Raw genomic sequence first — 17,370 nt, 5'->3', positions numbered from 1 at the left:
CCCAGTCAAGTGACTCAATTTCTTTTTGGAAAACGAGAATTACCGTACAAATCAGTCAATTTGCATTAAAAAAAGTATGGATGTATAGAATTTTACACATTTTTCCAATCTTTGGTGTTTCATTGTGGTGTTTCATTTGGTGTAGACCAATTAAAATAGAGACATACTTTGACAATTCACCATGGTTTTGTTTATTTGCAGTGCGCAGTCATTCCACTCAATTGCGCAGTCAAGTGACTCAATTTCTTTTTGGAAAACGAGAATTACCGTACAAATCAGTAAATTTGCATTACAAAAACGGTGTGGATGTATAGAATTTTACATGTTTTTCCAATATATGGTGTTTCATCAAAAGAACAAACGAAAGAAAACAAATTAAAGCCAAATTTAAAAATCACTCAATTGCAGACGAAAGAGAGCCATCTACGGTGTGCAGACAAACTACACCGCTGTGAATTCACTTGAGATGTCTATACCTTCCTTGGTCTATGATAAATAATAGAACATATGTTTAGATATAAGGATTGTTTTTTATTTTTAAGGATATGTTAGAAAAAAGAAAATAGAATTAGAAATGCCGTTACTTTAGTTTAAAGATCATCAAATTTCAAATAAAGGAACATTCAAGTTTTGAAGCCTAAAACCGGCAATTCAACGTAAAAAGTTTTCTTTTAATTTTTATTTAAAAACATTTGCTGTGGCACTCAATTGAATCAAAAAAATCCAAAATCATTACATAATGACTACTGTATGCGCTGTCATGATGCGTAGGAAAAAGAATCAATTAAACCCCTCTTGTGTGAGTGTCCTGCATTTTGTGTAAGGCGTAAGCACGTGTTAAGGCCGGTACTCTGTTCGGTTTTCGCGTTGAAACTCCATACAAAATCAAAAAATGCGAAAAATTTGCGAAATTTTTTCCATTTGTGATACTTTGTTTTTTCGTGTTGAAAAACTGACGTTTATAGCACGGCGCCATTTGCAATGTGAATTAAGAAATAATTTATTTATTAAAAACTATTTGTGTGTGTTTATAAATCAAACGCGGACCATATTTTTGTTCCGAAACTATACAAAGGATCAAAGGAATAGCAGATCAATTGCCCAAGGAAAAATAAAATGTTATTTTGTAAAAACAAGCAACAACCACCAACTTAATCCAATATCGCTCCCTGTAAAATAGCGCTCCAAGCTACCTAAAAAAACGCCGCTTTCTATGTGCGAAAAAATGGTTTCCATAAAAATTTTTCGCAAGAATGAACATAGTACCGGCCTTTAGGAGCATATAGCTTTAGATTACTGGCGGACCAGGAAAACGTTAACTTAAGCAGTCTGCTAATGTGTTTGGAGCAATCTGGTTTGTTCAACAGAAGGAAATAATCGAGATGGTTCAGCGGTTAAAACTAGAAGTGCCCATTTGTAATAGGTACTTTTAGTTAATGTGGTATCACAATGGACTGAATAGTCTAAGTGAGCCTGAATCTTAATCGGGCTGCTACTTTAACCTAACCTAACCTAAGTTCATGATAGGGCTAGTTGCAAATGTTTTGAAGAGCATTGTATATGGGAGCTATATCAAAATTTGATCCGATTTCTTCCAAATTCAATACAGTTCGTCTCTGTGTCAAAAAAAAAAAAAACACCATTTCAAGGACGGACGGACGCCAAGAGCTAGATCGACTCAAGAGGTGATTCTGAGTCGATCGAGATATATTTTATGAGGTCTAAAATCTTCTTGTAGGCACAATTTTTGGTAAATCAAGTTATTTACCCTGACCACTGCGTTGTTTAGTGTATAAATACGTAAATTTTAAGACATCAATAGAATCGCTGTTTCGAATACAAAACTTTTCTACTGATTTTGTTTCTTGTTTGTTCAAAGAGTCTGAAGCCTAAGGTTTCATAAGTTATTTACCAAAAATTAATAGAATTGTTTTCTGGTGCTGTTCGTGAAAAAGAACAATGAATAGTTGCAGTCTCATAACCAAATTTGCTTATAGGTGTTATATTGGTTACTTTTTTTCTTATACGAAACATTTTTCGTACCAAAAACCCCAAAAAGACATGGTATTCCGATACAATTTCTTATATGCGTTTTTTCCTATATGGGATGTGCCTACACCCTCAAAAAATCCCTTCTGTAACATAACTCCCAAACACATATATTTTCAGGATTGGTCCAAACAATATATTGTTTGTAGTGTTCAAACATATTAGGTTTCTCCTTGGGCATAAACTGGTAGAAAAAACTTTCAATGAAATTGTCTATGTGTGTGTATATTTTTAAGACGCCAATTGGTTACTTCCATTTTTTACTTGAAGCATACTCTCTCGGTCCATTTTTTTAAACACATGAATGTTTATAGGAAATTTCTAAATTAATATATGTTTGCATCCCCACATATTATATTATATTTTTCACTCCATGGTTTCAGAAAATCACGTACCCTATATTCATCTTACAAACTTTCTAACGGTTCCTATAAAAAAACCTGGTGGAAGTGAGAAAGATGTGAGGGAATATGCAATTAGGCAGCTTTTTAGCACAATCTTCTCTAGCAGAAAATTCTTCCAAACATATAATATTTTTGGGCTCAAAATGTTTTTAAACACATACTGTGTTCACATAAACCAACATAATGATGTTTCGGCAATATCCAATAATATATGTGCTTCCTGCAAAATATGTTTGGAGCATATGTTGGAGAAGCGATTTTTGTTGAGGGTGTATAAAATGAATTACCTCAGAGGAAAGACTTATTTCTTTTTGCGTGTAGTAAAACCACGTGACCGATTACACTTTATACTAATTGAAGTCTTATTTAATTTCAGTTGGACTTTGCGCACCAAATCCCATTATGCCCCATAACATTTCATCACCGCCTGCTCTAGGAGGCATTTTTCCCAACGGGACTTCCCCAGCTGCTTTAACAACATTGGCTTCTCAAAACCGACTAATGGAATTATCACGGTTTGGCCTTCGTGGATATGATTTAGCCCAACATTTCCTCACTCAACAAAATGCTGTATCTAAACTTCTCGGTATGTAAATAAAAAGTAATTATTAAAATTCTGCAAGAGTTGGGACGGTGTCAAGAGTAGCAATTTTTTGTGGTGTTATGAGTTGCGTGCTCAAACATTTTAATCTTATTGCAGGATGATTATATATATTTTTGGATATTGCCGAAATATTATGATATTTGTTTTATCTGAACATATGGAAGCACATTGACCCATAGACCAATTAAAATAGAGACATACCTTGATAATTCATCATGGTGTTGTTTATTTGCAGTGCGCAGTCATTCCACTCAATTGCGCAGTCAAGTGACTCAATTTCTTTTTGGAAAACGAGAATTACCGTACAAATCAGTCAATTTGCATTACAAAAAAGATGTGGATGTATAGAATTTTACATGTTTTTCCAATATTTGGTGTTTTATCAAAAGAACAAACGAAAGAAAACAAATTAAAGCCAAATTTAAAAATCACTCAAATGCAGACGAAAAAGAGCCATCTACGGTGTGCAGACAAACTACAGCGCTGTGAATTCACTTTCGTTGTCTAAAGGGTGATACGGTCAAAATTTGGTCAATATAAACTTGACGTATTTCTTTCAATTTTGCATTTAAAAAACCTGAACACCCATCATTTTGAAGGTGTGTGTGTGTGTAGAATGTTGCTCCTATTTTGATTTTGGAATTCACTCTTCAGTTGTCAAAATGCCGTCCAAGCAAGAAGAGCAGCGTATCAAAATTTTGCTCGCGCATCGCGAAAATCCGAGATACTCGCACGCAATTCTGGCAAAATCGCTAAAAGTTGCCAAATCAACCGTTACAAATGTAATTAAAGTGTTTGGGGAACGTTTGTCGACAGCCAGGAAGTCTGGATCGGGGGAAATCGAAAGCTGGAAGCCGCTGAGACGACAAAGAGAGTTGCCGGTAGTTTCAAGCGAAACCCTAACCTCTCTCTCCGAGATGCCGCAAATAAGCTGGGTGTATCGTCTACAACCGTGCATCGAGCCGGGCTATCGACTTACAAGAAAGTAGTGAATCCAAATCGCGATGATAAACAAAATACGACGGCCAAAGCGCAATCCCGGAGGCTGTACACGACGATGCTGAAGAAGTTTGACTGCGTGGTAACGGACGACGAAACCTACGTCAAAGCCGACTACAAGCAGCTTCCGGGACAGGAGTTTTATACGGAAAAAGGAAGGGGAAAGCTAGCAGATATTTTCAAGCACATAAAACTGTCAAAGTTCGCAAAGAAATATCTGGTTTGGCAAGCCATCTGTACCTGTGGCTTGAAAAGCAGCATTTTTATAGCTTCCGGGACTGTCAACCAAGAAATTTACGTGAAAGAGTGTTTGAATAAACGTCTGCTGCCTTTCCTGAAGAAACACGGTTGTTCCGTACTGTTTTGGCCGGATTTGGCATCTTGCCATTACGGTAAAAAGGCCATGGAGTGGTACGCCGCCAACAACGTGCAGGTGGTTCCCAAGGACAAGAACCCTCCCAACACGCCAGAGCTCCGCCCAATTGAGAAATACTGGGCTATTGTCAAGCGGAACCTAAAGAAGACCAAAAAAACTACTATGGACGAGCAGCAGTTCAAGGCAAACTGGCTTTCTGCGGCGAAGAAGGTGGACAAGGTGGCTGTACACAATCTGATGGCAGGTGTCAAGCGTGAGGCCCGGCAATTCGGATTTGGAAAAGCGAAAACCTACACTGAAAAAACAGATTCGTTGATTTCATTGAATTTCGGACTTGATTTCATAGAGTGAATTTATATGATATAACTAATTATAATTCGTTGTTTATGAGAAAGAAATTTTCGTTGATCCTGCAAATGTTTTCTTTGTTTCAGAGAAAAAATATGATAAAACGAATACAATAAATAACTAAAAAATTAGTTGATTTATATATTTTTTTTAGAGGATTCTTTGGTTCGTAGAATTTTTTCTTTGATTTTAACTATGTAAAATTGGTTGAAATGCCTAATTCATTAGTTAATTTAAAGAAAAGATTTGGTATATCATATAATTAATTAAATTGAAATTGGATATATTATATAATTGTGTCTCTGGTTTTACCACTTTTTAATTCGTAAAATTGAAGAATATATTCTTAAAATTATAAAATTTATTCTATGAACGACGATTGGAAAGTTCCTTGATTTAAATAATTTATTCTCTGATTATACAAAAGTTATATTCTTGAAATCATAGAAAATATTGTTCAATTTAACTAATTGATTCAGTGTTTAATAGATCCTCCCACTGAAAAAATCCAGTAAAATAAATTAAAAAAAAAAAACAAATATTTTTTTATATATCGTTTTTAAATTTATTTATTTGAATCTATATGTAATTACAAGTAGTTGTATCTTATCATTTGCTTATAAGTAAGTATTTTCATTTATTTTAGATAATATACATAGTCATATTTTTTATTATTACCCTCCAAACATTCTGCGAGTGTTAGGATGATTGATCATTGGAATGATTATTTTATGACTCCGTCTGATGTTCAGTTATGGATTAATTATAACCATGAGTAAATATTGACTCTTTTGTTATGCCAAAATATGATGTTCTGATTTTTATTACTCATTTTGGAGAATAATTTCTTAATCATTAATGATTGCGTGATGAGACTCATTAAATGATATATTCTTAATCATTTTTGTTTCAATTTGCTGATTTTCATATGCACGATGCCTAAAATAATTATTAAAAAGTCATACATATGATTGTTTTTTCTTTCCCAGTTAGTTTGAAAAAGCGATCGTCAAACAATCACCACAGAACTCTTTAATGATTAACATATGCGACAACAACAGAGAAAGGGCTAACACTCATCAAACAAGCACACTTGTAATTAAAAAATGATTGTTTGTTGTTTGATTTTGTTGTAAAAAGAATGTAATAAACGTCCACTGTGCTAAATTTGAATCAACGCAGTACATTATAGATTGTCAATTTTTATGTTTGAGAAATAAAATACATATTTTTCAGTTGAATAAAATATTTTCACACTATAAGACCAACGCAAATTAATTAATTTTTTTGAGTTACAATATCGGTTGTATTATCGGAGTGCCATTTTCAACCTCAACCGCCTTAAAAGAATTCGACGTTGAGTTACAGACTAACCCTGATTTTGCAACAATATGTTGTACACGCAAAGGAGCGTGCGGAAAGGCGGCAAAAAAAATGAGCTTCATTTCTGCACTTTTTCTGCAATTTATAATTAAATATATGTATTAGATAATTTAAAATATATAACTTTACTTAAATTTATTATATAAGATATTATATAGATTTCAAACAAATACATTTTCTTAAATTTTTTCATATAGTTTTAAAACATATAAATATATATTTAAAAACAAAAACATAAAAAATATTAATTTAACTTACATATAACGTAACATATAATTTATAATAGAATTTATGGACATGAACAAAACCAAAAATTACAACATTTTTCTCTAAGTTTTTTTCATATTGTATAATACAAAATATTATATAATAAAAATAAATAAAAGAAAAAACATTACATGTAAAGACTTATAAATGAATATTAAGACGGAGTACAATATCAATCAAAAAAATGATTATTTAAAGAGTCATTGAAGCAAATCATTTTGAGGGCACACTTTCTCTATGAAAAATACTCATATTTGACTCATAAATGAATATTAGGGCGGAATGCAACATCAATCGTAAGAATGATTATTTGAAGAGTCATTGAGGCCAATCATTTTGAGGGCACATTTCCTTTATTCAGAATACTCCTATTTGACTCATACATGAATATTTGAAAGGAGTGCTAAATCAATCAGAAAAATGATTATTTAAAGATTCACTGAGGCAAATCGTTTTGAGGGCACACTTTCTTTATGCACAATACTCATATTTTACTCCTAAATGATATCATATATGATTGATTTAATCAGTTTGGATAATCAATAATGAGTCAAATATGATTGCATATGTTTGAAGGTTATACATATGTGTTTGTGTATAGTAAGAATATAAAATGACATTCTTAAAAAAATTATACATACAATCAATCTGTAATATAGTATTTACAAAATTATATAATTATGCAATTGTCTTCTTAGTTGAAATAATTATAAATACATAATATAAACAAATAAAATCTTACCATGGATATTCCAATTTGCTGTTTTAGTATTGGCCATTCGAATATGTTTTAAACGCAAATCAAAAGTGCTTCGCCACTTTTCTACAACAAGAGCTTCAGGTTGTTTATTACTTTTAAGCCATAGTTGATTGCCAATTTGATTGAGAAAAATCAGTTTCTTGGACTTTATCCGGGTTTTTAATATTTTTGCTGTTGTTAATGTGATTTTTTGCCGTTTCAAGTGGTATCGACTTTCAATAACTCCTTTTTCCCTGTACTTCCTCAATAAACTATAATACTTTTCTGCCAGTTTTCGCTTCAGATTTTTATTTTCACTTATATAGTATTCCTAATAAACAGAGGAATTAATTGTTTGAATATATTATTATAGGAAAAAATTATATTATCATTAAAACTTAAATGAAGTAAAAATATTCTATACAACATATATAATTTACCTTATCTTCTATTGGAAATAATTTCAAGATAGAGTCCACAAGTTCACGACAATATTGTGAAGACAACACATGTTGAAAGTCATTGATGATCCAAAAATGAGTTATTAGTTCGCATAAATCATTACGATTTAAATGACAATGTTTCGTTTTTCTTTGAAATATCCAATATAGATTTTCCAACAATTGTAGCTTGCAAAATTTGTTCCAAAGTCTTAAACATGAAAGGTAATAATTATTAAAATACAAAAAATATTCTGAAATTCTCACCTTAGTTTTATTGTCGGTTAAAGAAATGTCAGTTGGCTGAATTTCAAATAAACTTTGGAGGGAAGATGTTGGTGACGACTCCAAATTTTCAGTAAAACTTGATGAAGATATCCAATTAGGTACACTGGAACCCATAGATAATGTATCAACTACAGCAAACAAGGGAAATCCCTAAATACATTACAGATTATTAATATAAAGCACGCTTATACAAACAAGGTTAAACATTTTCTTACGTTTTCTTTTCGTATTTTGCAATTGGTATTACATTTTGAATTCATTTCTTTGAAACATTCTACATCGATGCCTTTTTCTATAAAGTCCGATAAAAGTTCTTCACATCCCCAGTTAATTAATGGTTTCAATCGACTCGACCTGGTTGCCTGGTATGGTTATAATTTCGATGTTGTCGTTATCCTGCGTAAATATATCTTGCGAACTCATTTTTTTTGTTCGCTTTAAACGATTTTTTTGAATTTATATTTTAGAGAAATCACTAATTAGAATTTAAATGATATATTAATTTTGTAATAACGAAGAAAAAATTCTTTGATTTTTCTAATGGCACCTAAAGAGCTATTCACTTTAACAAATTTTTTCTTTGATTTTTAGAATTTTATCCTATACCACAATTCCAAAAATCAAAGAATGAATTTGTTGGTTTGAGTAATTCTTTATATGCAATGAGGAAGATCAATGAATTGTTTCTTTGCTATACGGGAGTTTTTATTAGAAGAACACTGATATATGTGGAGCCGCACCAATTTTTTAAGAATCCATTTTCTTGGTTAAAATAAAAATCAAATATGCTTATTAGATTTTTTTAGTAGATTTCAACACAAATATTACAAAAATAAAAAAAAAAATCAATTTGCCAAAAAATGCAAAAAAGTACGTTTTGTTCTGCGGCTCCTCATATAATGTGGCAATTGTATAATTCATCAAAAAAAAAATGATTCTCCAATATTTTTGGATCGCACAATATCACTGTTTTTCACAATTGTAGTATGTATTAATAACTTTTTATACCGAATTTACTAAGCAAGTCAAAACACAATTTTTTTTAAAAACCTTTAAACAAAATTAACTTGACCGAACTCGATAAATGCTTCACTTCAACTGATCATTTACATACACGAATATGAACGCCAACGCCAATTCAGTTCCACTACCAAAAGCTTAATAACGGGACAATTATATCACAATTGTAAAAATCAAAGAATGAATTTGTTGATTTGAGTACTTCTTTATATGCAATGAGGAAGATCAATGAATTGTTTCTTTGCTATATAGTTTTTCCACTAACAAACAAGACAATAAAATCACATTTGTAAAAATCAAAGAATGAATTTATTGATTTGAGTAATTCTTTATATGCAATTACATGCATTACATTTTGTGCGAGTGTGAAAAAAGAGTTTTTTTGAATTTGTGTGTTCGACATAGAAATAACAAAAAGGTGTTTCTATATTGAGTTCAATGTACATTTACTAATTTGTTGAAACAACAAATTTTATCTATATTTTAAAGTATTTAAGAAATAACTATTTTCTTCATTTCATAGAAAATTTTTGCAGAATCAATGAAACTGTTAATTCGAAAAATCATATAATCTTAATTGTTCAAATCAAAGAATGATGTTCTTTGATCTTTTATTTTAATTCTAAATATCAGAGAAAAGTTTATATCATATTAAGAATTTTTGCCCAAAGAATTGTAATTCTTTGATTTCACCAATTCCTTTTTTTCTGTGTAACTGAATATTTTTCCTGAATTTTATACTAATTGAACTTGAAAAAGAAATTTAATTTGATTTTTTAACCCTGGACAGTCATCCTTCGTCAAAATGACGACGCGTAATTTCATTTTCGATCTAAAATGCATTTTAGTCGATTGGGAAATGATAAATTTAAGTTATACAAATGCAAATATTTTATGAATTTTTGTTGTATACTAATTAAGAACAAAATGAGTAAGAAAATAAATTAAATTTTGGTTCACATTTTTGCTCACAGTGCAAGTTATAGCATCTTGAAATAAGCCGTAGTCAAAATGACGAAGGATGACGTTAGTGTACAAAAAATAAGGATGACTGTCCAGGGTTAAATAAACGATTTCACCGATTTACACGCGTTTTCCCTTGACCAAATTTTGACCGTATCACCCTTTATACCTTCCTTGGTCTATGATTGACCCAAGAATACTATATGTTCTTGTCGTTTTATACTCCTTTCCGCAATTAAGGCACTTTGAAAATTGTTTGTCCTCTCCCTGCCAACATTTTTTGAATTTGGGGGCGCTTCTGAGAATCCCCACTACGTCGAAAACAGTCGTATACGATATCCAAAACTTCTCGGAAAAGCGCCGTCACTATTGAGAAGTTATACCACGCCAAGTTACTACAAAAAAGTATCGCATGAGTGCAATTATTAAGTGCCCTTCTGGATACATTTAGAAGGACGCCAATAAGAGCCCCTTCAAACAATCAGACAAAGTGCATTTTAAGATAGTTGTAAAAGAAACATTGTGGTCAAGTAAAACACGATTATTTCTCATAAATATATCATTTATACGACTATCACATCACATTTAACATATTTTTATGCATTAATAAAAGATTGATGTTGAGTTACAAGTTGTAAGTTACATGTTGTAGCGTCTATCAGCCAGTGCTTTTATTTCCAATGGAGGCAGCGTGTCTGGAAAAATATTAATAAACTATCACTTTATTCCATTTGGAAAGTCAAAAATTGTTCACCAATATACCTTTCACAATTTTAAGCGAAATAGCTATGTTTTCAGCACTTCATTATCATTTTTATTTAAATAAATTATAAGAAGCTAGTTGTGTTTGGTGTTTCACAAAATATAAAATGGCTCTTGTTACAATAGTGATGGCAAAATACTTTCATGCGAATAGTGATGGTAAAATACTATCACAGTTGCCGATTGTTGCAGTGTCACTTACGAGTCTGTGGTAGCGATGAGGATGAAATGGAACTTTGAAATGCTGGCAGGGCTGACCTTTTAAAATATTTCCATACTTGAAAGATTTTATTTTTCTTTTTTCTCTCGGTAGCGAAATCTTTCTCTGAGTCTGTGCTGTTGTAATCACATGCCTGACATGGTCGACTCACTGACTGTCATGGAGCTCCCAAGTTTAGCTGAAATTCAACACATAGTCAAAACTCAGAACTACTTTAAAAGTAAATATTACACCTCTTTGGAGAAAGCGATCCATTCCTTTTAATGCTGCAGCAGACGTCGCAAAAAAGGAAAATATTTGGTGATGTGAAAGCCAAACTATCGACTAACTATCGATAGTACTATCGAAAATGTCTGGCTGCTATCGATAGTAGCTCGATAGTGCCCAACAATCGATAGTGCCTATAGTGCTATCGATAGTTCTCCACCTCTACTATATGTGTGGAAGCATTTTCTCCCATAAAAGATTGTGTTCTTCCCGAAATTGTAAATTATTTGTCGGAAGTCTAGTATAAACATTAATATTTTTCCATCGAATCCTATAGTATTTTGAAGATAAATATTCAAAAGTGCATTATTTTTTAAACGGCAAACAATATGATTTCAACCCACAAATAAATTTATTTAGGAGCGAACTGTTGTTGTACTTGCATTTATACACCATTTTGGTTGCATTTGGAATTTATCGTATTTAGAAACACAAATGAAGATGATGTTTTTATTGAATACCCTTGGTCCCCGTGTTAATAAAGGGGATCTTGTTTTCATGTTACTGTCTAGTCTTGTCTTAATACTCCCGTGTATTTTGAAAATCTTCAAAAAACCGGCAATGTAAATAATGTTAAAATAAAACATATTTTTTAGTTAAAAACAAAAGTATTTATTTCACATAAAAAACCCCGAAAATGTAATTGCACATCTATGCATTTCAATAACCCCATCCAGTTCTTATACCTAAACCACATAATGTGTACAATATTTTTGATTTGAAAAAATGTGCCTTCCAGAAATATTGATTTTATTAAAATAAAAACCTATCGACTCAGAATCTCCTCCTGAGTCGATCCAGCCCATGGTGCCCGTTTGCCTGTTTGTCAATGTATTTGTTATTCGCAATTATTAACCTATTTTGATGAAATGTGGTTCAGGGAGTGTTTTTGACACAAGGACGAACGCTAATGAATTTGAAAATCGGATCCAGCTTAGATATGTATGTATCGCCCGATTCCGATTGTCTTAAAATTTCATCTAAATCGGTTCAGATTTAGATATAGCTCCTATATATATTTAACCTAACCGAACCTATATATACATATATATATATATATATATATATATATATATATATATATATATATATATATATATATATATATATATATATATATATATATATATATATATATATATATATATATATATATATATATATATATATATATATATATATATATATATATATATATTATATATATATATATATATATATATATATATATATATATATATATATATATTATATATATATATATATATATATATATATATATATATATATATATATATATATATATATATATATATATATATATATATATATATATATATATATATATATATATATAAAAATAATATGTTGAATGTAAACATATATAAATTTACAAATTTCGAGTAAACATATATATGTTTACAATTTCTGTGAAACAGTTGGATGTTGTTTCGGAAAACTGCTTTATGATAAGGCCACAAATTTGATATGCTTAAGTCTAAATATTATTTAATTTGAATATTAGAACGAGTATTCGAAGTAAAGAGAATAGACATTCGGAACCAAGAGCATAGAGATTTGAAAAAAAAGCATGTGTTTTCCCCTTGAGAGGAGAATTTTATGTATGTGTGGACACGTGTTTTGTTTATCATTTTGACAATATGGACACACATTTTTTAACGGCCTTAAAGGTAAAAATGTTTATACTCTTCTTTTGTTAGAGTTTTTGATTTTCTTCCAAAATTTCAAACTTTTATACCAAAAACAGTTTTTTGTTATAAAATTGTTATTTTTGCAAAAAAAAATAATAATATTTTATTCAAAAGCCATTTCGTTTATATCAAGCACTGTTTCTGACTGTAAATCTTTAATAACCCACATTTCGAAGTTTCATTATAAAAATTTAATATAGTATAAATAAATAAATTAAAAAAAAAATTGGTTCGGTCGGAGCAGGAATTGAACCCACGACCCTTTGCATGCAAGGCAGACATGCTAACCACTGCTCCACGTGGCCGACAAATGTATGTTTCTTTTAAATAATGTTATGTTTGCATGGGCTCGTGGGCGCTGCAAACTATGCTATATAAATGTAACTTATAACGATAATTGTCTACTGGTGACTATAACTGCTACGTAGCCCAGTGGATAGTGTGTTGGCTTACAAACTGTATGGTCCTCGGTTCGATTCTCCGTCCAGGCGAAAGGTAAAATTTAAAAAATTTATAAAATTGTGTCTAAACAAGACTGTTTAGACTTAATTTAACTATAACCCATTTGTGAATTTACTATGTATAGAAATTAATCATTCTGAATTTTGAATTGTATTGAATTGTAACGGAAAAATATTATGGTTTAAGAATCACTTGAAATTGTTCGATTTACACTAAAGATAGTAATATCGATAAATGTCAAAAGATAATTTCTGTTTTCAACTAGTTCTAAAAATTAGTTAAATAGAAAATCGATAGGTTTCCTGGCTGGCAGGAAACATTCAATAAAACACTTTTTATTTTCCCGCAGCCACGAATAGAACTACTTGGTGAGATCATCCTCGAATAAAGACTTAACTCAAAATTTAACCCACTTGTGTTTGTCTCATTTCTCTTTCATGAATTATTTTTGGATTGGGCTATGATTTCCCATTGCTCGAGGAACCATTCCCAACCCAAAATAACAATACTATCTCGTCTAGCAACCTCATCCATCGAACCTTCTGTGAAGTTTTGGGATTCTGTCTTCTCTGCATATCCAATATCCACATACAGTCCACAATAAACACAACCTCTGGAGTCGTATACTCATTTAGCGCTATTGGTGTCAGTTGGTGCATTTGACATCCTCTCCTGAAGCCCCATTTTTGTTCAAATTGAATAATTCCTTCAACATTATTTGTATTACAGAAAAAGGTACCAAGAACTAAAAATTTCGTGGAAGTGAAAATTATGTTAGGGAATGAGCACAATCTTCTTTGGGGAAAGTTCTTCCAAGCATATAATATTTTTGGGCTCAAAATGCTTCCAAACATATAAAATGTTCACATAAAACAAACATATTAATGTTTCGGCAGCATCCAATAATATATGTGCTTCCTGCAAAATATGTTTGGAACATATGTTAGAGAAGCGATTTTTTTTGAGGGTGTATATATATGACATGTTCACATTTTGCATTCAACAATGTTTGTCGAAACTTGCACAGGGTAATACTTGGCACACGCCTTGGATTTGGAAAATATCAGGCATGTCGATTCCGATTTAGATAAAGGTCCCATACATTTCTATCTATCTCCAAAACTTATTTTAGTAATATCCCTCAAGTCCTTAGGTTTACTAATTTTTCTAAGTTTTTTAGTAAGAAGGAAAAACGGAAACAGTGAAAATAATGTACATGGACTCTTCTATAAAATTCATGCAACTTTACATAATATATGAGGAAAACACTGGCTTCCTCTTGGGCTAAGAGAGCCACCAACAGTGTTCATCTCTTATGTACGAAATACAAGTATACAATCTCTATCTCTACACCCTCAAAAAATCGCTTGTGTAATATATTCTCCCAAACACTTTCAAGCATATACACATAGCCCACAAAGTCTGCGTTCACTTCAATTTCGTTTTTTTATGTGTCTAAACAAAAAAACAATGTTATTATAACAAAGCAAAAAATCTTTATTGTGAATTTATTATTTGCATCCGCAACAAAATTTGGAAGTTCTTCTAAAGGCACAACTTTAAAAGCACTTCCAAAAATTTTATCCCAAAGATTTTCTGTTTTTAATGGAAAATTTTAAATTTATTGTTTCAAATGGGTTAAAAATAGATTAAGAGTTAATAAAAAGGTAAAAATTATTTAAATTTTGCCGCAAAAAATGCCTAATCCAGTCTAGAAAAATTGCGAATTTTTGAAAATATTTGATGTCAAACGTTCCACACAAGCCTAAGAATGCATTAAAACCTATAACAAATTTAAAAATTAGTTATTTGTCAAAATATCATAAAATTTCTTAATTCATACGCAAAACACTGAATTCGCATTACACCTTAAAAAGTGATGCAATTTCAGTGCACCGGCTGTTGAAATGGTGGACATCCTTCCTATGACAAGCCCGTGTTAAATTCATCGCTTCTGAGCCAATTTTGCACCACTTCCGGATCCAAAAAGAACATTTTCACTACTTTTTTTGGCGACGCTTTTTTTGCTGGGTACCAGCGCCATGTAATCGAATCAACGAGTGCAAACTGCTACCAAAAAGTCTACGTTCACTATGTCTATTCAAATTGTACCGTTACATTTTTTAGGTTTTTCAGTTTTCTCTTTCTTTTTCTTTCTTTGTTATTACATTTGATCGTTTTGCGAGATCGTTTTCTCATATATCTCACAAAAATAGAAAATTAAAAAAAAAATTGAAATTAAGGGTGAAGAACTTAGCGTTGACAAAAGAACAATAATAATTAAATTATGGAAAGAAGGCTAATATTTTTAAATATTGGTAAAACTGTAGGTAGATCATATTCATCTGTACAAAGAGTTATAAATACCTTTAAATAAACAGAAACAGAATTTTAACACCAAAGCCCCGGTCTGGTTGCCCGAAAGAATTATCAATACTGGAAGAGAGTAAAATTATTAATATGGCGAAGGCTAATCCCTGGATAACCTCTTCCACAATTGTGAAAAATATTTAAGTGTCATTTAAAAAAAGTATTTCTGCAGAAATAGCCAGAAAAGTATTGAAAAAAGCTGGATACCACTGTAGGGTTGCCCATCGAAAACCATACATATCGTTTTTGAACAGACAAAAACGCATAGAATTTGCTCATAAGCACATAAACAAGTCCCCAGAATTCTGGAAACAAGTTGTATTGTCAAACGAAAGCAAGTTTTGTATATTTGGAATAAGTGGACGTCAAATTGTTTGGAGGAAAGCAGGAACTGCGCTTAAAACCCTTGTTGGCACGGTGGAACATGGTGTAGGTAGTGTTATGGCGTGGGGGTGTATGGTGGCTTCTGAAGGATTGGTATTTATTGAATTGACGTTGGACAAATGTGGTCATTTAAACGTATTAAGTCAAAGTGCCGAAAAACTTGATTTAGCGGAGACGTTTTGGTTCCAGCAGGATAACGATCCAAAGCATACTGCTGAGATCGTAAGACTTTGGCTTCTATATAATGTCCCAAGATAGCTTAAAATACCCCCACAATTAACTGATCTTAACCTAATGGAGCACCTGTGGGATCCACTGGAGAAAAGGATACGGCAAGATAATATTTCCAGCAACGAAACGTTACGCAGGACTATGCAATCTAGTGGGCCAAAATAACAGAGGATGAAACTGAAAAATTGGTAAATTCTATGCCAAACAGACTAAGTGAAGTTCTAAAACAACGAGGCTATTCCACAAAATACTAACAATCGTTTATATAGAATTTGTGTATATATTTTGTTATGTTTTTATACAATTTTGTTTGACTGAACGCAGACTTTTTGTGTCCCCATTTAGTAATTATGTTACTTACATATCGTTATCTTCAATATAATAATGAATTTCATTGTTTATTGTTTTGTTTTCGTATTTAAGAGTTCAAATTTGTACATGGTATAAATAATTATATGATGAACTCAGACTTTATGGGCTATATGTATATATTCACTCTATTGCCTGTATTGTTCACAAATGTTATGTTTTACCTTACACAGAAAAAAATGAAAATATTTTATAGCAATAATGAACTACCTCGTGTGAAAATTGAACTACACAGAAAGAAGATTTTTCATTTCTGAGGAACGAAATTTTAGACAAGCAAAGTTTTTTTTTTGTTTATTGTAAAGCAAATAAAAAATAGCAGAGGTAATCGCTTTTCACAAATTCGAGTTTATTTGCTCTAAAAGAAAATACTTTATAAGAAAGGGGAATTTCGTTTGTATAAAATTTCGTTTCGGATGAAAGTATTTTTTTTTTTTTTTTGGTGGAAAATATTCTGCAAATTTTGAGATTTCCAGAAAGCTTTGTTAAACCCAGGAAAATTTAATGCTTTTTAAATGCAACTCACGAAATTACGGCCCCTCATAAAAGTAAAGAAGAAAATAATTGGCGCCAAATTAGGACAATTGTAATCACACCGTAGTTCATTCTTATTAACTTTGGGAATCGTACGAAAATTTTCTTCCGCTTTAGTCATATTGAACTTATGTGAACGGTTATTAAATTTTATGCCCACATTTGGTTTATAAAATGTT

The 17,370-nt window shown here is 31.3% G+C and overlaps 1 protein-coding gene across 2 annotated transcripts in view; it reads left to right on the top strand.

Annotated features, from left to right (window-relative positions):
• The window catches only part of LOC142234549 (segmentation protein paired-like), a 373,789-nt gene that overhangs the window by 197,199 nt on the left and 159,220 nt on the right, over nt 1-17,370 (top strand). For both annotated transcript variants that reach the window (XM_075305709.1, XM_075305710.1), the window contains exon 2: nt 2,830-3,039. In XM_075305709.1, coding sequence (XP_075161824.1) covers nt 2,830-3,039 — 210 coding nt within the window. The remainder of the gene's footprint in view (nt 1-2,829; nt 3,040-17,370) is intronic.

This window comes from Haematobia irritans, chromosome 4, assembly GCF_050003625.1.
Source record: "Haematobia irritans isolate KBUSLIRL chromosome 4, ASM5000362v1, whole genome shotgun sequence".
NCBI classification, from domain to species: domain Eukaryota; kingdom Metazoa; phylum Arthropoda; class Insecta; order Diptera; family Muscidae; genus Haematobia; species Haematobia irritans.
Note: the sequence above shows the minus strand (reverse complement) of the source record. Positions and strands in the feature narration are given on the sequence as shown.